The 23,197-nt window shown below is 40.5% G+C and overlaps 1 protein-coding gene across 2 annotated transcripts; it reads right to left on the bottom strand.

The window, feature by feature from the left end:
- Positions 1-1,678: 1,678 nt before the first annotated feature.
- LOC128832645 (DNA replication licensing factor mcm4) lies at positions 1,679-23,025 on the bottom strand. Of its 2 annotated transcripts, XM_054020185.1 has the most exons (17): positions 22,969-23,025; positions 22,538-22,636; positions 20,691-20,855; positions 20,014-20,177; positions 19,828-19,926; positions 17,434-17,529; positions 17,253-17,348; positions 15,627-15,765; positions 14,921-15,141; positions 14,130-14,250; positions 12,550-12,809; positions 8,138-8,503; positions 7,550-7,677; positions 5,626-5,833; positions 4,177-4,405; positions 3,639-3,772; positions 1,679-2,574 (listed from the first exon to the last, which is right to left on the bottom strand). In XM_054020185.1, exons 2-17 carry the CDS (start codon positions 22,605-22,607, stop codon positions 2,482-2,484), a joined length of 2,589 nt encoding a protein of 862 aa, XP_053876160.1. In that variant the 5' UTR covers positions 22,608-22,636; positions 22,969-23,025; the 3' UTR covers positions 1,679-2,481. The 2 variants fall into 2 exon arrangements, with proteins under 2 accessions (XP_053876160.1, XP_053876161.1); XM_054020186.1 differs by lacking the exon at positions 22,969-23,025 and having other exon boundaries at positions 22,538-22,711.
- Between the last annotated feature and the right edge of the window lie 172 nt (positions 23,026-23,197).

Below are 23,197 nucleotides of genomic sequence, written 5' to 3' on the forward strand. Positions count from 1 at the left end.
CTCTCACTTAAGATCTAATCCTTTTACTAGGGAAGTCAGTAACAAAACTACCATTGTCTTCAGTAGTGCAGGAGCAAGTCAGTGGCCCTTGTAGATCTAATATAGTTGTACATTGAAATGAATAGTACAGGCATCACAATTAGAAACTAGCAATGAAGTGAAATGACATTTTTCCACCTAAACTGCTTTGTTATTCCATCCCTCCTGTCTTTATTGAACTAATCTTATGACATAATACTTATTTCCATTAGTTCCCCATTTATCCCCTTTTGTGAAAGCATTCCATGCGAGGAGAGTAGAAATTTCTGCTGTCCCATTCCACTTTCACTGCAGCTTTTCTCCCTTTTAGCACCAAGGCAATGTAATTGCCAATGCTATGTCCTCTAATGGGGATGTGGAAAGTATCTTTAACATTTGTCTTATACCCTCTTTGCTACTTTATACATAAAGGAGCCTGTATAAGGTTTTCTTGCTTATAATTGATATTAGGAATGTCAGATCTTGGACAGACAAGAGACTGCTCTCGCATTGCTGTGTATTCCCTTCCCCATTTATAGCTAGGTTTAATCACCCATATGGAAGGGTAGCTAAACACATCTTAATAAATTGGAGTGAACATTGGATTAATTGAAAACAACACTATTCCTTTATGGAGACTTCACATGAACAGAAATTCTCAGCATCCTCTCTGATCGAGACCACTACCTGATGCTTAAAGGAAAAGAGCAGGAAAACATGTTGTGGACAATGTGAAATAAACAGAAGTTTATTCTTAACACTTATGAACCACAGGTTGGTTTGTGGTCTAAAGAATAAAGTTTAACATCTTTGTCTCTCCCTCCCCCACCCCCTTTTAAAATAGTTTATTCATATTAGTATCTTTTCCTAGTAAGCTCTTGGCCTCTGCCATAATAATATATTCTACAAGTTAATAACACCCATTTCTGAACCCTCTCTAGGTATGCTGTATTGTTTGATAGGGCAAACCAGAATTGAACTTAGTATTCCAAATGTGGTGTATGTACCATGACTTCAATGAGTTGACATTTTTGGTAGTATTTTCTATTCCATTCCTTATACAGCCTACCCCCTTGTTCAGTTTGACTGCTGCTCCACAGAGATCAGAATTTGTCATTGAACTAGCAATAAAGACACCCACAACTTTCTTCTCAGTGGTTAGTTTAGAATCCAGCAGCCTGTATAAATATTTCAAATTATTCCTTCTAACATACATTCCCAGGCATTTGTCAACATTAATTTTTTTCACTGCTTAGCTTAAGTGCTACTTCTGACTAACAGTTGTCATTTACAAGTTCTGTCCTTGTTATTTACCCCCTTTTCAATAACTTAGTACTGCAGAACACTGGAATATCCTGCTTAATTTTTTTTACTGTACTGAATATTGACAAATTCAATACAGTAGGATTAAATGATCAGTTTCTAATGTATTTAATTTTATTCACTTTTAGCTTGTTTTCTGTTTTCTAGAGAAACTGTCATATTCAAATACTCTCGATCTCATTTACATGTAGGGAAGCTGTGCATAATCAAACAGTGCGAGAACTGATCATCTGCTCTCAGAGCACAAGAGGAGCATAATTCAATAGATAAAGGCCACCTTTCCACATCTATAAAATGTCTGTAGTATTAATGTTATGCCTACATCTTGCATCCTCTGATTTACCTCCCCACCCCAACAAAAAAGAGAAAATGACTGGGAAGACATTCTGAGCTGTCCTATGAATTATAAATCTTACAGCAATGTGTGTTTACCGTAGGAAAAGGACCTAATGTGAAACTTGGACTTCATTGTAGCTTGTTATGGTAAAAGTTTAAGTTCAAAGCAGAAAGACATCTTTGAACAGCAGCAATTACAAACATTGGTGGGAAGAAGAGAAATAGAGCAGTAATCTGAGGGAAAAGGAAAAATGGTTTCTTTGTTCTTTTAAACTGCTAGAAAACAAACTGAAGTCTGTTTGCAGTTGCTGAACACTGGGTTGAAGTGTTCAGCAAGATTTAGCTTCATTTTTTGAAATGCATAGAAAGGCAAATAAACTGTTATAAAGCCAATGGATTTTAATTTCCAAAAGTCACAAGCACTAATCTCTCTGTAGTAAAAATATTAAAGCATAATATGCACTGATTTAAGTTGCATTGATGTCAAAAAGCAGTGGTTCTAGAAGAATTTTGACATTTGGGCTTTAAAATGCATAAAAAGTGTTAGCTTGTTCTACCAAGCATTTTATTGAAAATACACATGGCACTAAAATGTTAATAACCCATTTTGTTCAAACAAATATTGCTGTGTTTAATTTTGGCTTTTTGCAGTCTTTCAGAATCTAGTTATTTACTGTGCTAACAGTGGTACACCAACAGATCACCACCTGAGTTTTGCCAGTGAATAATATTCTTAAATGTGATACAGGTCTCAAGGGAAGTACTTGGAAAAAAGAGAAACTCTGCTGTTAAGCTAGCATTTCATTATAGCAATCTAACAGTCTTTCCAGTCACAGTCAAGAAGTCATCATCAGCCAAGGCACGAAGTGCTTCTTCGAACATTTCTTTAGTGACAGCCTTAAAGAAAAGAGAAAACCTTGAGAACATATACAAAAGGCTATGTTACAATGCCCCTAAACAAAAAATCACATGATTCTGCTTGTCTCACAAACTTCCATGTCAAGTTTGCCAGGTTTTAGGTAAAAGTTTTCTTTTGAAGCTGTGAAATTCATCCTGGAATGCAACAGTTAAAGTGGATTCTTTCTGGCCTGTGCATCTTCAATGGTAATAAGATTTTGTGATCATGGCTTACGATTCTGTTGACGTGCAAACCAGAATAGACACCTATAGCTGACAAGAATAATCAGTTTATTTTTGTCAGCAAGACAAGCATGTAAATAATCAAGATCTCTTCTATTCCACAGGTGAAACTTATGTCTATGAAAGAACTGAAACCAGAATTAAGCTAGTTAATCAGGAACACCTGATGACCAACTGACTAGCAGGCTAATCTTATGCCTATTCATGTGTCAGGTGGACAGCAAGTAAATAGATTCCAAGGCCAGAAGGGTCTACTGTAAACACTGATTACCTGTATAACAAACAGGCATACATACAATTTCTAGAGCATATCTTTTAGGAAAACATCCAACCTGGATTTAAAAATTGTCCAATTTCAACTTCCATTAGATCACATTATATTTTTCTCTGCTAGATTGAAGAGCCCATACCAAGTATTTATTCCCCATGTAGATACTTAGAATGTTAAGGGGTAAGTTGATTGTAGTCTCTTCGTTAAGATAAATAGACTGAGCTCTGAGTATCACTTTAAGGTATGTTTTCTAATCCTTTAATCATTCTCAGGGGTCTTCTCTGAACCCCCTTTAATTTATCAACATCCTTCTTCAACTGCGGGCACCAGAACTGGACAAGTATTCCAGCAGCAGTTGCACCAGTGCCAAATACAGAGGTAAAATAATCTCTCCACTGTCAGTCGAGATTTCCATTTAGTTTTCCTATTCAACTGAGATACCACTATAATCGGTACTGAGGACCCTGCTGAGTACACAGAAGATCCCCCATGAGATGGAAATTTTTTTTTTTTTAAATCGTAGTAGTATATATAGAAAGCAGAAACTTACAGCGTCAGACTGTGCACGGAGATCATCAAAAAGCTGTTGGTATTTTAGAGCTGGTGTTTTACCCTTTGACTGGATAAGCTTCTTCAAGGCTTGAGCCAGCTCCTCCTTACGTTTACGGGCAGTGGCACTTATCCCTTGGAAAAAAGTACATAAAAGTTACAAAGGATATAAGTCATTTCTGCATTAAATATGAGAAGGCCGACATTAGAAACTGAATTCTTTGTAGCCAAAAGAGGACTAACAATATAGGCTGTGTGTATCAACTGTTCACTTTAGGTATTGGACATGTTTGGGGAAAGTTTAGCAGATTTCAAATTGTTTCAATTAAAAATCAGATTTCATTATAAAATGAATATACTGACTTTGACATTACATCCGGGTCTGACATTTATTACCTGGATTGCTCAATATCCAATCTGAAGCATTTACAAATCCACAAACCAGCCACTGAGAAGATAACATCACCAAACTGAAATAGCATATAGTTTGCTCAAGCCAGACCCACTAGATACTAATTTATCCTTATGTGAACACAAACCTGTAGTGAGAATGGATATGTCCACAATCCCTGTTCTTGGATCAGTAGCAGACTGTTTCAGAGCTTCCCGGTGAAGGCGTTTTGCTTCTTCAACATCAATTGTTTCAACCTTGTCGGAAAAACGTACTTTAGCATGAGCTTCTGCCAGACGGATCAAAGACTCAAGCTGGCGGGGATATGCAGAAACCATTCCTCTACCACTGCCAATCTTTCTCATGTCCACATAAGCCTGAAGGAGAGTAATTCACAGATGTATTATGTAGGACGTATCCAGACTCCATCCTTCAGAGGATTACCAGCCTGGGAAAAAGATTCCAAATATTGTGTATCCCCTTAAATATAAATGCCATATACATCTTCACTATTTCCCTTGCCATGACTGACATCTACCACAGCTAGTATGTCTCTCCTCATGCTTGATCCTGTAAAAAAGCCATAATAAATTGGGCAGATTATTCTTCAAACCCTACACAGTATCTCTGGGGATCATTGTATTAAATTCATGAATGATAAACTCTTCCAGAAAAGTTCCACGCCCGGTGGTGGTTTGCATAGACTGGGTCAGGCTGTATTTTCCAGAGTCTAGGAAACAAAGAAAGGGCTTTGGTATAAGAGGATGAGCCCGACTCATGGCCTTCGTTTTGATTCAGCAAACGGACATAACTTGCTGCCCAAGGGGAGTCCCCACCTCTTTGTGGAAAGGTGAAAGGGAGGTGGGCCCATCAGCCTCTCCATTTGGAAAATTAGTGACCTTTAGCAGGGATTTAAATCTGTTTATTGTTTTTGTTTTCTCTATAATGCTTTTGCCCTGTGGATAAATGTTTGCTTGGAAGAGCTGTGGGGTGACTGGTAAAAATCACTATTCTTGTCCTCAGAGAAAGCAATGCACACGGGCTGGTCCTTAAGTAGATTGGCTTGCTGGGGACGTCACAGTGGATGGCAAGGAGCTGTGCAACCTTAATATCCCCTATCAGAAGGGTCCCTGTCCAGAGACAGGTGATGGCTGGAGACTTGACTGGGCATTTCCTGAGTGAATCATGGAGGGGGAAATACAGGTACAGTTATTGAGACAGTTATCATTAATAGCTAAATCTGGTCTCAAACCACAAAAGAATATACAGAATGCTAAAGCCTATCACTACTATCTGCCAAGGAATATTTACACAAAAGCATGAGAAAGTTCAAGTTCTACTGAAATGATGTGATGGCCCTGTAAGAGTACAGGAAACCTGCTCTGGGAGAGACTGGTTAGCACAGGATGACTTCCATGCAGGATTAAAAGGAAGGAGAATAGTCAATACATTAAATCTTTTTAAAATCTATATTAAGAGCTTAATAATAAAGGAAATGGTGTACACAGTTCTGGTACATCTTATCCCACAGGAAGGTTTTTTCCCCCCCTCTCTTTTTAAATCTTTTACTTTAAATTTCACATCCACAACTTTTTACCTCAATAAGGGCCTGACTTGCTTCTTCACTTAATCTAGGATTAACATAGCTACGAGCATACGCAAGGTAATCCCTCAATACTGCCATGTCCATGTACTCTTCTTCCACCTGCTCTTCACTTTGGTAATACAGCGCAACCAAGTGGTGAGCAAGACGTCTGTCATAGGCTTCATCACGAGGGTCCAACATTAGAAAGATCAGATCAAATCTGCATGGAATAAAGATCCAATAGTTAGTGCATAAACTTTTTCTACCATTTACACTACTTGGTTTTATGATTTTGATCAACCAAGCGGAAGCTGTCTGAAATCTAAAATCTGACATTTTAGTCATTACATCAGGACTACAGGATACTCTCAGGAAGTAAAAAAAAGTGTGAAAATGTCATTTTACTTTCGGGCTACAGAGTTCAATATTTGAAGGTAGGATGTTTTCAGGGGGCTTCCAACTATGGAATTTTCTCCCATCATTCACCTAACAACCTCTGAAGGCTGGGACCTTGAAGGCATAGCGTAAACTTCATTTATTCAAGCTTCTGCGTGATGAGGTGATGGAGTCTACACATGCTTCCAGTTTGATCTTGAGGGGGAATCTATTTACACATATTTGAAGTTGGTCTACTTAATGTATTGAATAATTCATGGATGCAACTGTATTCTGAGAAGGATGTGATGGGCATATTTTTAGTCAGATTAGATTTCAAAAGGTGACAAGTACCTGCAATTTATTAAATCAATGGAACTAGATGCTCATAATCATCCACAGTTACTTGTTTTCTACACTGCCTAAAAGAGTTCTAGGTGCCTCATGATCAGAGGTTAAAAATCTTAATTTATCATCAATAGGCTCAGGCCTACAAAAAATAACAGAAAATAGGGTGACACTTGGAAGAATACAAACCATATACTTGTATACTATTATATTTGGCTTCCTAATTTGTAAAGCATGCAATGGCTGAAAGACTAATTTTTTTATACTCTTCCTAAGATGTGATGCCTCTATCATTGTTTATTAAACAATTACTCCAGCTGCTAACACAGTTTGACAGGAAGAAAATGCAACTCAGGCCTTGACTACACTGGTGGTGTACAGCGCTGCAACTTGCTGCGCTCAGGGGTGTGAAAAAACACCCACGTGAGCACAGCGAGTACAGCGCTGTAAAGCGCCAGTGTAATCAGAGCTCGCCGCACGCTATTCCCCGCAGCAGCACTGAGAAGTCCCGAGGGTAGCCAAGGCCTCAGGGTATGTCTACACTGGAGCTGAGGTGTAAATTCCAGCTTGGATAGACATACCCAGGTTAGCTCTGAGTTAGTGCTCTAAAAAAGGAAGTGTTGCTGCCCTGGCATGACTGGCAGAACTGACTAGCTGCCCGAGTATGCACTTAAGAGTTTCAGATGGGATCATGCTTGAAGCACCTATCCTGTCCAACTGCTTGCACTGCTGTGGCTACACTTCTTTCTTTAGCACTGTAGCTTGATAACCACTACAGCAGGTATATCTACTTGAGCTGGAAATTACACTCCAGCTCCAAGTAGATACATGCCTTTAGAACTAAATGTAAAATACTTGAGATTTTAAAATCCCAGTGCCTGTGCAGTGTCACAAAATCTTGAAACAAGCAGAACAATGGATACAACAAAACCTTAGAGACACTACCAAATGCCATTATTCAATATCAAGCACTATATACTAGAAACTGGTCAGCCATTTACAGTCCTTTGCTAGAGTATTAGTTAAGAACATTACTTTTAAGGTAAATTTAGAAAAAAACTTCAGCTTTCTACATTGCAAATGTCACCCCCAATGAATAAGTTCCTGCGCGCACACACGCACACACAAATAAACAATTTATACAGGAAGAGGTAGAAAGTTGTTTTGTAAAAACAAAGCATGCAGCATGGAACTAGAAGTCTAATTGTAATACCTGGATAACAACGTATGAGGAAGTTGGATGTTTTCAATAGTAGTTTTCTTTGGATTCCACTGCGACTCTATAGGGTTAGCAGCTGCTAGGACAGACGTGCGAGCATTCAGTTGGCAAATAATTCCAGCCTGTCAAAAGGAAACGTATTTGAGAGCAAACAACCTTTCCTAGTGGAAGGAAGATTCCAGCAGCTATGTTAAGAGTCCCAAGACTCGCTTATTCTAACAAAAAAGACTTTAAAGAATTAACTCTTGCTGGGTTCACCAAAAATGCTTTATAAAAAGGGTTCTCTAGATCAAGAGAAACAACCTCATTACAAAAGCTTTGGTACAAAATGGAACAAGGTTATCTGGAAGGAGTATTACATGCAGTGTGCAGCCATACATATTGAGTCTGCAACATACTGAATGTTATCACTGAAATACAGCTCCAACATCTATACTGTCATTCAACTCTGAGGTTTTAAGTGATCCAATTCTGTCAATAGTCTCATCTCCAATTCCAATGTTACCTTTTCAATTATCTCATTTAATCATCTAACAGATATTAACCTGGGTAGCGTGGTACAATGTTGAGCTAGAGTCTTACCTTGGCAATAGAAAGAGTCTGTTGTTCCATTACTTCATGCAGAACTGATCTTGTACTTTCATTCATTTTATCAAATTCATCAATGCAGCAAATGCCATTATCACTGAGAACCAGAGCACCTGTCTGCAGAACCAGCTGCCTTGTCTCTGGGTCCTTCATTACATATGCAGTGAGACCAACTGCACTAGAGCCCTTCCCAGATGTGTACTGGCCTCTAGGAACCAGGTTATAGACATATTGAAGCAGCTGTGATTTACTAGTGCCAGGATCACCACACAGAAGAATGTTGATCTCAGCACGAAAATTGCCTCTTCCGGTATGACTGAAATCTTTTCTTGATCCCCCAAACAGCTGAAGCAGAATGCCCTATAAAAATAAGATTTTTTCCAACTCAGACACCAAAATTCTTGATAATTACATGAGCCAATCTCTGATTGAGTGAACTGAAATGTCAAATGAAAATTGTCTCAAATCATTAACAGAACACATGTAAAGCTGGAGTACTGTTTTCTGTCAAGTATCACTAAAAAGGGTAGTGGAGTTCTATCTTTGAAGCTTCAAAGATTTTCCAGGTCAAATCTCTTTAGATTACTTTTTAAATTAAACTGCCAGCTCTGCAAAGTCAATTTTGAATTTAAACATTGAACTAGGTTCTTTCTGGATCTCTTATCAACAAAGACTCTACAATTGGTATGATGCTGTATAAAAGAGAGATGACCATGTTTACACTAAGGTACCATCACTGATGTATCACCCCTGTTGCGCAATTGTGATAGATCTTGTACATATGTCATGTTAAGGTATCATTAGAAAAGTATGATTATCCTGTTTATATGCATGTATCATCATTGTATATGAAGTTATGAAACTTCGCTGTGTTTGTATCTCAAACCTGTTGTGTTTCTGGGTAACACCCCCACACAGATTTACATCAAGGCTAGCCAGCCTGCTTGATGGCCCATTACGGAGAATCAGCTCTTCTAGGGACCCCTCCCGAGATCCCTTCAGGCAGCACCTAGGCAATGAATTCCTCATGACCCAGGACTTCTTGTTTGTACCATGTAGATGTAGGGTTACCATATTTCAAGTGCCCAAAAAAGAGGACACGGGGGGGGGTGGGGGGAAGAGAGGAGCTGGAGGTACTCACTGGGGGGGTGGGGGGAAATGTTGCTCCCTGTCATGGTGGCTGGCACAGCCCAGGATGCAAGGACAGCCATCAGTCAAGGCCTCCCTGAGGGACTCCCTCCCCAGTGCTAGGAGACAGGACGTGGGTGGGTGGGATCAGGCAGCTGTGGATGGACCAATCAACTATGGATGCAGGGGAGGGACCAATCGGGAAGCAGACCAATCGGGGCTCCCAAACCCTATTTGTGACCCAGGACTCCACATTTGTGCCAATAACTTTCCGTGCATGTGTGCTGTGGGTATAAATTGCAGACTGTGACATCAATCTTGGTCTTCATTCCTGCTTCGCATATCTGGGCTATGATTTCTAAGAAAGGGAAGCTTTGAATAAAAGGACTGATGACCCCCAATCCTTTTGGGTGATCCAGGGACTTATTGCAAGCTAACAGATTTAACATCATTGCTAATATCTTGATCTACAAACTCTGAAATCAACTGTAATGTGTAACAGTAGTTCTCAACCAGGAGTCCAGGGCAGGTTTCAGGGGGCCTCCAAGCAGGGCCAGCATTAGACTCACTGGGACCCAGGGCAGAACACTGTAGCCCCACCACATGGGGCTGAAGCCCAGGACCCTGAGTCCCGTCAGCTGGGCTGAAACCTGAGTAATGTGGCTTCGTGGGAACCTCTGTGGCATGGGGCCCCAGGCAGCTGCCCTGCTTGCGACCCCCTAACACCAGTCCTGGCTTTTATATGCAGAAAAACAGTTATTGTGGCACAAGTGGGCCATGGAGCTTTGATAGCATGTTGGGGGCCCTCAGAAAGAAAAAGGTTGAGAATCTCTGACGTAGAAGATTTTAACCATTTAATAACACCCTTTTTTATATCAATAAACCTTTAGTTTGTAGTTACTAAAGGATTGGCTACAAGCATAGATTTTGGGTAAGATCTGACCTATATATTGACCTGGGGCGTGTGGCTGGTTCTTTGGAACTGGAAAAACTTTAGATGATGTGGTTTTGATTTAATAACCTTTCATCCTTAAGTCCAGTTGTAGTAACCAGGGGCTGGAGGGCCTAGGGGACTGTTGTGTGGCTCTCTGTGAACTAGTGTAGTGATACAAGAGCTCACTTGTTACTGACTTGGTGATCTTGAATGATAGAATAAACCACCAGTTTTGGGTTATTGTCTGCCCTGATTTTGGCGCACTCAGCTGTGACCCAAACCAGGCAGTTGGGCATTTGGAACTTACTTAATTTAGCTGATGAGGCACGAGTCAAAATAAAATACCATGCGCCCGCCCCCTGACCCTCACTAACAGAACAACAATGATTTTCATTCAGCTATAGCTTCCGTCTTATTTACCATTACATGTTAGCTAGTATATAAAATATTACATTGATTCCCACTGTGGCCCCAGCCATTGAGCAAAAGACATGCTGACAGCACTAATGTGCACAAAATGCAAAATTCCATGGGAAAGGATTTGAATTTTTTGCCCTTTTGTTGAAGGTGCAAATCTGGTTACTTTAAACCACCATGGCAGTATGTTACTCTGAATGTCATTCACCAACATGTTTGAGGAAACAATTGCTCTCACAGGTGTAAACTTTCTGTAGCCAGAGATGCTAAAGCTTTGAGTGCTATAAACTTTGAAATATTTCTGAACTTGTCCTTAGTACCATTCAACAGCTGATCTCAAGACGAGTCCCTGCTATTTCATGAAGGTCAGAGCCTTACATTCGCCCTAGCTTTGCATCAAAAAAGTTGCACAAATCTGGAAAAAAAAAAGTTACAGCCTACTCATTTTAGACGGGCCTGTATCTCTCAAAGCTTTTGACCAAATGTCCCTAAATTTCCACTACAAACTCTACCCTCAATCCCTCTTATAGCATATCAATTTCCATGCATGTGGGCTTTGGAGCAATAGAAAAATTAAAAATCAACTCCTTACTGGAGGGCTGTATCTAAGGAACCCCTGGACCAAATGACTCCAAACTTGCACTACTAACTGTGGCTCTGGTCCTGACGGCACATTAATTTTCAGCACAACTGGACTATGCATATGGATTTTAGAGCACTTTGAGATGGTGGCTCAAACCAGAAGCTTTGCCCCGAGAGCAAACCTTCCAAAAAAGGAGCTCCTGCAGAATGCAAGAGAATAAAGTGCACAACACATGTTCTCAGAAAGCTGCTGAGGGCAGGAATTGAATGCATAGTACATGGGCGCTGCTCAGGTTCAGTGGCCACAGCATGTCACCTGAGCCATCCAGTTATTCTGACATCAGGAGAGCTGCAGAACACTCTGGCTTGTAACAGCTCCATTCCCGCTGCACATACACAAATGACTTGTCTCTGGCTTGTCAGCATGGGCTCAAGCCACATTATAGATCCAATTTTTACCCGAAATAATTTAAAATATTGTGTTTCCCCAAAGGGGCAGTGTGTGCCAGATCCTAGCTGAGATCAATGCCAAATGTGTTATATTCAATAGCAGAAACACCAAACTTAATTTTAGAAGTAACGTCCAAGAGAGGAGGATGCTTAGAGCAGAGAACTGGAAACTTAAGTCCATCCAAAGCAAACTGAATAGCTTTCCATGCAGATGTCTGTGTAGAAATATTCAAAATAAAATGAAGAAATCCTTGAATGGGCACAATTATCTACAACAATACAAGTACTACTGAAAAATAGATGGACTTATTTGGGGCAGCCGATAAAAGGCTACCTACACAAGCATTTCTCTGGCTATCCTAGGGCATGAACGCACATACAAAAAACAGTAAGCTAGTCTCACTCTGAACTATAGTGGTGTTACTGCCCCACTATAATAATTAAAGGTTTAGAGCCCCACTCAACCGACAGTCTACAATGTTTCCCAATGTTTGTTAGTTGTGACTGCATTCTCAGTTATCTGAATCCTGTTGCAGAGCAGAGATATGGCCAAAGAAGAAAGCAGAATTATTGGCTGGCCAGTTTCCTTGAAGCCAATAGAAGAGGAGAGTGAAGCTACAGGCTTCCTTCACTATTACCTGAAACCCCTGTCCCATTATCTAAAGATTTCTGATTCCCGAGGCCCCCTGATCACTGAAACTTACTGTAAATAAAACTCAAAGTTTATTAGCGATGTACCAAATCCAATTTCAAATACACAAAGGCCTGTTATTTTTCTGTATTTGAAAGACTCCATATAGAGTATCATTTCCAAAGAAAGTGTATATTTTAAATGTAGATGTACATTTATATTATCTAGTCAGGTGTTCTGGTAGACTTGTAAATTGTTGTTTACCTTTTTGATATCTTCGTGTTCATAAATGCTTGGAGCCAGAGCCAAAGAAAGTCTTTCATAAATGTCTGGTTTTCTGGAGAGGTCTTTCAGCATTTCCACACGTTCCTCTGCAAAGATTTTCTGTTCTGTTTCTTCATCAACACCATGCAAACGTTTTGAATCGGTTTTACGGTAATGAATGACATCAATGTGGGTTTTATAGACTGATTTTACATTGCTCACCCTTGGATTAACTCGAATAGGAACTGCTCTGTAGATACCTAAAAAAAAAAAAAAACCCAAAAAAACACCCCCAACCCCACAGAATTACAATGCAGATGTGAATTCAAAAATAAGCTCAGTCCAAACACTGGAGGTTTAAAGGGACTTATCTGCATTTTTACTTTTCACTTCAATTTTCAGATTGCTTCTACAGAATTAGCCACATCACGGAGTAGCAATTCTCCAGAAAGCTTTCCGAAAGTTTAAATGATTTGACCAGACTACAATCCTCCTGATATCAATGATACCTGTGCTCCTGCCATTTAGGCCCTGATCCTACAAACACTTAACCATGTGTTTACCGTTACTACCATGTCCCATGATTTCAGATGGGCTACTCATGGTAGTAAAGTTATGGCCTTAAGTGTTTGCAGGATCATGACCTAAAATGCATTAGAAAATCCTACCGTTAGAGCCTAACTTTAGCTAGCTCTTGTAACAAAAAAAATAAAAATAAAATTAAAATAAAAAAAAAAAAGGTTGGCCTGCACATATAAGAAGTTGACAATTTTGTTGGTGCACTGAAAGTCTAAATAACTTTTCAGTATTAAAACGGAATCAATCTTGTTTTGAAGCACCAATGATTTTATGCTAATAAGAGAAAAGTTTATATTGCAAACAAGCACATGTAAATTTCAACATGAGTAGTACTATTTAAGTACTGCTGGTTAGGGGACTGCAGTATCAAGATCATAATTTTCAGTGTTTGGTCTATAGCAGTTTTGTAAAATTTAAATTAGACTAGTGACATTAAAGAAATCACTTATAGTTAATTCATTATAAATTCTAACCTAACATTTCAAAAGCACAATTTTTAAATTAGTTTCAAAAAGCCTCAACCCAATTTAAATTCTGTTAATTGAAATAATTTCAACATTCTTCTTCATCTCTTCAAGACATCAAAACTTTTAAGTACATGTAAGCTTTTCAAAAGCTGTTTGATAAAAATGCTTCTTTCCCTTTGAAGTATAGGTTAAGAGCTGTAATTGTTAATTTTTAGAAATTGGACAATACAAACATATGGCAAAAATACATATACCCTTCTATCTACACAGATAGTACCTACTGGCAGCTGTAGTTACACTAATGATGATCTAAGAAAGGGTGAAATATGCAAAACTCTAAAGGTATTTTACACCAAAACTAAGATATCACTATATAAATCAGTCGGTATTTCCACTTCACACTTCAGTTTTCAGTCACCAATTATGATGTACCCAATTAATATTCAACAGACACTATTCCAGGCTGGACCACTTGGTCTAATGAAAAGAAGGGCACATGCATTAGCCAGATGAAGTTAAGAAACTGCATTTTACCTGTAACGTTAACTCTGTCGCCTGGCTGAACCTTATCCACAAGGTCATTGTGAGCAAACAGCACCACAGTATGAGGAGTCTGGCCAGCCGGCATATCTTCAGGAGACTCCTGCAGTTTGATCTGACAAAAACACATATTAAAAGTTAGTTTCTATTATTTAGAAATAGTACTCATTTGTAAGAAAGGATCTTACAACTAAAGAAGTTGGGCATCTTCAAATGGATACTGTTACATATTAGAGTACACCAAAACACAAAACTTTCAAAGATTTCACAACATGGTGGAATACCACTACTGAATTAGAATTCCCCAATTAGAATACCCAATCAGAATTATGCAATTTAGCTGTAGAAATGAGACAATGCCATCTAGTGATTACTATCTCACATTGGCAGAAGTATAACAAGCAAGATTTACAGACAGGGCTAACCTATCCCACATATGTCATATGACATTAGAACAGTCTCTGTGTGGTAACATTTATTCCCTAAGTGAACTCTAATTGGCTTGACTAACTTTTGACACAAAAAACCCCACTTAACTCCCCTTCCAAATGGAGAATGGATAGTCCTTCAATTTCTTTTCCCCCCTGTAAATATTAAGCATCATTGCAATCCTATATTGCTTCATATGCTTACTTAAAGAGCTGTAAATTGATTTGAAGTTCAATATAGTATGCCCTAAGAAACAGACATATTTTAATATGGTTATGTTATTTTTTAAAAGAAAAAAGCAACTATTAAGCAAGCAAAACTTTTCCATTTAACACCACCAAAACAAAGCAACATACCATCTGTTTGTCTGAAAACATGGAGCGATTGTGAATCAGTGCCATGCTGTGTGTTGTATTACAGTTCTTGCATGTTGATGGTTCAGCAATCCTGCCACGGTCAATTTCTACTCTTGTGGTGAAGGCACAAACCTGGCACTTGAAGAATGCTTCTTGCATCTCAGGAATCAACTGGGAGCTTCTGATCACCATACCACTGATGGTGATAAGTTGGTCAATGTCTACAACGTAAAAAGGGAAACATGTGATTGGGTCATGCTTTTCATTTTTCATTTGCCTGTCTCAAAAGTCCACCCTAGACTTTATTTTTACAACTAAATGGGCATTTACAGTCCCCACACATGAAGTAGAGAATATTCTGAGACACAAAGAAAATAAAATATGTATGAATAAAAATAAGCCACAGTTACATCAGAATTTTGACACCAGGGATATAAACCCTTATGTTTCCAAATATAAATCAGACATTTACCAACAGAGGTTAGGAAAAAACCTCCTTTGTGGGCAGGTTATTCAACAGTTGTCCATTATAGTGTTTTTCGCACTTTCAAATCTACATGTGTTGCAGAGGAAAGTCTGAAAATACTCATCTAGATGGACCCCAAGTCTGATCTTTTAACATTTTAAATCTGTATTTTCCTAATTGTTGAACAAATTTCATACATCCTTGAGTTTCTTTTTTCACACTGCAATCAAAACATCTTGCCTTCAGGGTTCAGACTCCTCATATTCCTGGTCTTCAATGCATTATATGGTCTGACTTGAATCTGGTGTTCTAATATTGAGTCAGGGTAACGATCAAAAAAGATCTCATTAGCAGCCATGTCAAATGTTGGGATAACTTCCTGTTTAAAAGGAACAGATGCATGTGTAAGAAAGCCTGGCATTAAGTAGTCAACACTTTTTACCCCCAAAATATTCAACTTTGTGACCCCATTTGGTGCTAGGAGACAGGAATGATCACAGTTCTGTGGCATTCCCTTACAGAGGAAGAATTGCCAGTTGGTTGTTTAAATCAGCTTTTTGTCCCCTTTGTACTGCAGGAGCAGTGCACACTTTATCTGGTCTTGGAACTCTTAGCTGTAGTGCAATTGCCCTACCTTTGTGAGTTTAGATAGAATCTCTGATGATATCCTACATTACTTTAAAAGTCAACAAGGAGTCAAGTTACAAATGCAAAATGAAATGTGTAACATATGCAGAAAAGGACAGCAAAAAAGGGGCCCATGAAGAGTATGCCAAATATACAATTATTATTATGAACCATATGTATTGCATACCATGTGACAATTTCACTAAATACACCCGTGACTTTTAGTCATCTTCCTTAATATTTAGCATTAATACACAATGCACACACTAGGCTAAAAAAACCCTCTAGTCTTTAGAGAGTAAGGCTCCTTATTTAACAAAGATTAGAATCTAAGCTTTCCTCTAAAGAAGTAGGTTGCTAGCTCTTATGGTTGCAAAGACAAGGATATGGTCAAATGTCAGAATGTGCGGGAAGCTTCATTGTTCTGCTGCTCAGAGTAGTAACTTTCTCAAGCTACAACAGAGTGAAAACTGGCAGCAAACTTCTCTCCAGAGTCCTGTGGGCAGCAGTAAAACTAAGCCACAGTTTCATTCTATTGCTACATAGGAAAGCTGTGAGCAGCAGCAGAATCAGACTCTGGTGCTATTTGCTGGGAGAGGAGGAACTCAAAAGAAAGGCAAGGAAAAGAATTTCAAAGGCAGTCCCATGGTTGCAGCTGTAGCTAGGTATAACACAGATTTAAGACAGGCACAGAAAGACTGATAAAGATCCAGTGACCACTACTTTGTCATTCTGGGATTCAGCCTTGAACCTTATTGTCTTTTGAAGCTGCCTGCTTCCTCCACACACCTACATGGCAGAGAGAAATAAACTGGAGCACTGAGCAGGATCCGTGGACTACAAACTGGCAGGAATTCCAGCACAATCCCCCTTATGAACAAATTTGGTGAGTGGAATGGGGAGGTTTTCTGAGCTTCTCACAGTAATTTGCCTTTGGAGAGCAGCAACTCTCTCCCTGAGCTCTCTTGTATCTGTCTGTGGCTATGAAGTGTCTGATCAATATTTTAAGACCTTTATGCAATAAAATATATTTTATGCAGAAGTCTGTACACACAAATGTTATATTATCTTTCTAGATATTTACAGAAGTGCTTAAGCACTGGGGTATGTAGCTATAAATACTGCTCCCTCAGTGAGCGATAATCTTAAACAGTTACATACTAATTTATGTTTAAGTAATGCAGTTTAAAAAAATAGAACTCAACTAGAAGAAAGCCTTTAAAAAAGGCCTGATGTTACCTGTGGATAGCAGATCAGCTGTCTGTATAGATTTGTGTCAAATGATCTTAGATGGTCACAGTTTACATTCAGAAATGGTTCCCCAACCATATTGATCTGCAAGATGTTTAAAAACACCACATTAAATCACCAGCATTTAAGTCTGAAAAACAAGTTAGTTTTAGCTGTATTACTGTAGTACCTCCTCAAGTCGCTGCATATAGAGTGGTTCATTAAGATCCAAGCCAACGTTCTCTTCCTCTTTAGCCAATGGATCAATAAAACGCTGAAGAAATCTCTGAATATTGAGAATAAAATAAAAAAGTTATATTTAAGAGTACCCGAAGGGACAGAGCTGTGATTTCACTGCTACACCATTCCTACGCTGGATGACGTTTTCCTGGCTCAATTTACCTTCAAATATACTCTCTATATTGCAGGTACTGAAAAATTCCCAAAGGGTAGGGATACCCCTAATGCATCCCCCTACAGAATACTTCTCTCATGCACACTACAAGTTTCTTAATTCTAACAATATCTTTTGAATTTCACACAGTAAAGCATACCAATTACTTTGAAAAAGCCTTAACTAATTTTTTATAATTTTATAAATACAAGTTAAAAGAACACTTTTGGGAACACAACACGCTAAACATATTACTACTAAAAAAGTATATGAAATTTTACTGAGGATTTTAACCTCTATTACACCCTAATGCCTACAAACCTTACTCCTGGACCAAAATCCCAACATAGTAAGCTCTGTATAAACAGAATAAAAAGACCTTTCCCAAAAAGTTTACCATCCAAGTATAAGACAAGAGACAACAGATGGATACAGACAGGAAAATAAAAAGAAAGAAGGAAACGGTATTGGTCAGTTTGACAGGCAGTGGTCTCAGCACACCAGCAGCCTAGCCCTTGAAAAGGTTTTTGTAGGCATCACAGAAAAGGAGAGCCTTAAGAAGAGCTTTAGAGGTGGAGAATAAGGTAGCTTTATAGATATTTACAGGGAACTCCTCCTAAGTGCAAGGGGAAGCATGGGAAAAAGCACAAAGATGCTTATTTGAAAATTTAGCAAATGGGCAATAGAAGCGGTCCAACTAGAAAAGAAAGTAGACTTCTCAATAGTTAATGAGAGTTGATGGGTAAGGTGGGGATGGGCCATGACAGACCTTGAAAGTGAAGACCAAGTAGCTTATGATCAATGCAGCTGAGAAGGGGGAGCCAGTGAAGAGATGGAAAGAGAGGGGTAATCTGCTCAAAACAACATACTAGGAAAATATTTGTGGCAACAATCTGAACTGGCCTGAGCAGGGTAAGGTTTCATTTGTTAAGGCCAGAAAAAAAGGGTGTTGCAGTAATCAAGACACAAGAGGAGAGTTTTAGGCCAGGTCTACACTACAGACCTATATTGATATAACTGCATTGCTCAGGGGTGTGAAAAATTCACGCCAGAGCAATGCAGTTATACCAATCTAATCCCCTGTGTAGACAACGCTATGTTGACAGAAGAGCTTCTCCCACCAACATAGCTACTGCCTCTCAGGGAGGTGGATTAACCATGCTGACAGGAGAAGCTCTCCCGTTGGTACAGGAGCACCCATACAGCATTTTAAGTGTAGACTAGGGTGACCAGACAGCAAATCTGAAAAATCGGGATGGGGGTGGGGGTAATAGGAACCTATATAAGAAAAAGACCCAAAAATCGGTACTGTCCCTATAAAATCAGGATATCTGGTCATCCTAGTGTAGATCTGCCCTTAGATGGACAGACGGAGAAGGCTGTATCTTAGAGAGGTTATGCAGGTTATGTTTTCTACATGATCAAGAAACAGGGTAGCTGGGAGAATTTGAGGGGAAGATTAAGAGCTCTGTTTTAGATATGTTGAGTTTGAACTCACAGCTAGATATCTACGAGAAGATGTCAGAGACACGGGCTGCAATTTTAGTTTCAACACAAAGGCAGGTCTGAAGTAGAGAGGTACAGCTGAGTTTTCTACACAGACGGGATAGCTGAATTTGTGTTTGCAGATGAGATTACCCAGAGATAAAATGGAGAGGGAGAAGAGAAGGGAACTCAGGACAGAACCATTTGGAACTCTCACAGAATGTTGAAGGGCAGATGAGGAGGATCCTTTAAAGGACATGCTGAGGAAGTGATTAAAGAGAAGAACAGGCAAAGGACAGAAGCCATGGAATCCAAAGGAGGATGAGACTTCAAGAAGAGCATGGCTGACTGTGCTGAAGGCAGCTGACAGGTCAAGGAAAATGAGGAGAGTGTACTGGTTCAGAACTTTAGCTAGTAAATGGTCATTAGAGACTCTGAGAAGAGCAGTTTCATTGGAGCCCAAGGGATGGAATCCAAATTGATGAACTCTATGGTGGAATTAGAGGAAAGAAACTCCAGACAACAATTTTACTTTTCCTCCTCTTAAGAGCACGGTATGAAAACATCAGTGTTCTTCAAACACCCTGGGATTGATCCTAAACATAACTCAATTCTGATATTTGCTAGAATCAAATACTGCACATAGAGAAGATACAAATAAGCTTTTTGTGAAAGAAATAGAGGTATCCACACTTGTTCACCTACCTGGAACTTTTCTTTGCATGAAGCTACGTTAACATCTGTTCCCCAGATCACAAGCTTTTGTCCAAGAGATTGTTCACTTGCCAATGCATCCTCTGCTGGCTGTGGGAAGGGAAAAGCCATCAGTATGGATAATATAAATACATTTTAGAAAAAAAATTACCAGAAAAATCTGAAACATCTACCTACCCCATCAGAATGCAAGTCCACCTGTCTGGCTTTGCGGGCAGATCCAAGATCTGGCCTCTGTCTAACTGGAGTTCCTCGCACACCACTCCTTGGAGTACCCTCCACTCTAGAGCTGGGAGTGCCATAGGTCAGAGGTGAACTAATATCAAAATCAAGTGGAATTGCTACAAAGAAAATGTTTAATTATACTTCAAAATATTAATGAATACACTTTGCCCTAATGAAGTAAACAAGTTAGTGTTTGTCACCAGTCACTGTGATGGCAGGCTAGCAAAGTTTGTAAGTCTTGTTAATTTTATAGCTGTATTTTACAAGGCTGTACTAGCCATAGAATGTACTGTATGGATTAAAATTTATTTCTCCAAGCAAGAAGGAACACAGTTTCCTAAAATAAACTATTTTAAACACCAACAATATTTTAAAACACTGTGGAGCTTAACAACAAGCTCACACTAAGGCCTACTGAGTGTATGTTTTATGTGCTAAAATCAATTAAATTAAAAGCGAGCTACCAACTAACCTGTAATTGAAAACAATCCTGTTCATTCAAAAAGGCCCTTTTTTGTTTTTAAATTGACAGCTATGTAAAAGCCTACATTAAATCTTTCCATATAGGCCATCTCATAGCCAACAGTACACAGATATCAGCATTTTGCTCCTACTACTGACAAGCATACCCGATTCCCGAAACTGTGGTGGGCTGGAAAACAGAACATCTTGAGCATTTGGGCTTTGCATGTCAACTGCTGGAGAAGTTGGCATTGGTTGTAGATCTCCTGTAGATGTGGAGTCATCTGTTCGACGTTTTTGTGAAGGAGGAGACTGAGCATCTTCAGTTTGTGCTGCAAGAAGATGAAAGTAGCAATTTCAGATGTTAGCTGCAATGTTCTACACAGATTAATGTTAAAAGACCAAAACACAAAATAGATCATACGATAGAATAGCAAAGAACCTGGCTGATATAAAATTAAAAAGCAAAGTGCAATATTTTGCTGAAATGAAAATGAAGAATATTTGTGAGATTCCAAAAGTGGAAAATAGCTTAAGACAATTTAAAAATAATTAATACTGCAATTATCTTCCTAAATGCCTAAGAAATCAGAGCTGCTACTACTTGTGCTATGAAAACCTAGCTCATATAGCGCTTTTCATCAGTAGACTCCTTTGTAAAGTGCTTTGAGAGCAATATCGTTATCCCTATTTTCCAGCTGGGGAAACTGAGGCACAGAGGAGGAAACAACCTATATACCAATCAAAGCTTTTCAAGTGCAGTGATAAGTTTCATGCATCATATTTGTAACACTTGTAAACTTGCCTCTGTTTCATTTTTAAAAAGCATCCTGTTGCACTAATGCATTGTTGAAGACCAAGGCCAGGTCCATACAACTAAGGCCTGGTCCCCACTAACCCCCCACTTTGGACTAAGGTACGCAAATTCAGCTACGTTAATAACGTAGCTGAATTCGAAGTACCTTAGTCCGAACTTATCGCAGATCCAGACGCGGCAGGGAGGTTCCCCCATCGATGCCGCGTACTCCTCTCGCCGAGCTGGAGTACCGGCGTGGACGGCGAGCACTTCCGGGATCGATCCCAGAACATCGATTGCCTGCCGCCGGACCCTCCGGTAAGTGTAGAGGTACCCAAAGTTTGGTCAACATAGCTATGCCAGTGATGGATGTGAAAAAACATAGCCCTAGCTGAGACAGCCATGCCAGCAAAAACCCACTGTTGTAGCAACAGCTTTGCTAACAGAAGAGTGTCACTGAAATGGGAAAGACTGCCCCACAGTGAGCTGAGCTTACTACTGACGTTACCTACCCTGATAGAAGCACTCTTCTTCCCTTATAGTTGTGATGGAAAAGCCTCTGCAGTGCACACAAGGCCTTACAGAAAAAACAAGTTTAGCCCAGAGACTAATAAAGTTAGTTTGCTTAGTTGCTTTGCTTGTCATGCTCCTCTGAAAAGAGTCTAAATCAATAAGTTCTTCCTGCACGTTCAGATTTTTAAATTCCTGCTTTAATGACAAAAAGCTACTTTTACTAATCTTTTTAAGGCATTAGCCCTGCAGAGGAAACATAGGTGAGAGTGAGTTAGACTCCATCTGTTCTTGGGCATCAGCTTAGGCCTAGACTACACTTAAAATGTAAGTGGAGCTAGTTACTCCAGTCAAGGATGTGAAAAAGCCACACTCCTGAGTGTAGCTAGGAAGACCCAACCCTGGGTGTAGATGCTGCTAGGTGCTCACTTGGGGAGGTGGAGGTCCTACAACCCCAGAAAACCCCTAACTCTCTCAGGGTAGGCGGTGCTCATGCTACTGTATAGTCTCCGCACTGTGAATATACCTTTACTGAGGCCCAAACAGAGAGCGAGGGGCTGCCCACGTCCCCCTCCCCAGACATTGCTTGGCCTGCCCATGCCTTCCGGGCCAGACACTCATCTCCTAGTGGAGTTTGCAGGGCTGCGGCAGCAGTCAGCGGCCCCTCGCCCCATCCCGACGCACCCGGCAGGGAAAAGCTGCACTTACGAGTCGGGGGGTTGCTGCTCCGCCCGCGCTTGCTGCCGCGGCGGCTCGGTGTGGAGGCCGGCGAGGACATGACGCTGCTTCACCGGCGGCTGCTGCTCCCTGCGCGGGTGGAGAGAGAAACTGAGGCGGAGCGGAGCAGAGCGCCCCCCTCCCGGCCCAGAGCCCGCACCGAGCCCCACTCCCGCGAGCCCCGCACCGGGAGCGGACAGCCCTGCTCTGCGCCGCCCCGCGGCACCTGCTCCGAGCCGGGCCCTGAGACCAACAAGTTACTGGGAATTAACGGCAGGACACGGAGTCCCCGCACCGCCCCCTTCGGCGCCGCGAGCCCGCCCCAGAGGGACGCACCCGCCACTCGAGCCCCTTCGCGCGCAGATAGAGAGAGAGTGTGTGTGTGTGTGGGGGGGGGGAGCGGCGTCGTCTCGCGCTCTTACCCCACTTTTCTTCTGCAAGCACCTTCGGCCAGCCCGTGAACCCCGAGAAAATTGCGCGCCAAACGGGTCACGTGGGCGGGCTCTCCCGGGTTTTCCTACCAATAGCCGTACGGCAGAGCCCAACTCGGCCCAGACACGGGGACGGAACCACCCATCCAGGTTCCGGGTACAGACGATCGCGCCCTAAGGGCTCTGTGAGCCTCTCTGCAGGGACAGAGCGAAGTGTGAC

The sequence above is a fragment of the Malaclemys terrapin genome, chromosome 2 (assembly GCF_027887155.1).
Source record: "Malaclemys terrapin pileata isolate rMalTer1 chromosome 2, rMalTer1.hap1, whole genome shotgun sequence".
Taxonomy (NCBI): domain Eukaryota; kingdom Metazoa; phylum Chordata; order Testudines; family Emydidae; genus Malaclemys; species Malaclemys terrapin.

What these genes read in the sequence shown, in the direction of transcription:
- LOC128832645 (XM_054020185.1), bottom strand. Translation starts at nt 22,607, where the DNA reads ATGTCCTCGCCGGCCTCCACACCGAGCCGCCGCGGCAGCAAGCGCGGG. An exon ending in CATGCAAAGAAAAGTTCCAG is followed by an intron (nt 17,530 to 19,827) that starts GTAGGTGAACAA and finishes CTCAATATTCAG; the next exon opens with AGATTTCTTCAGCGTTTTAT. An exon ending in GAGGAGTCTGAACCCTGAAG is followed by an intron (nt 15,142 to 15,626) that starts GCAAGATGTTTT and finishes TTTACGTTGTAG; the next exon opens with ACATTGACCAACTTATCACC.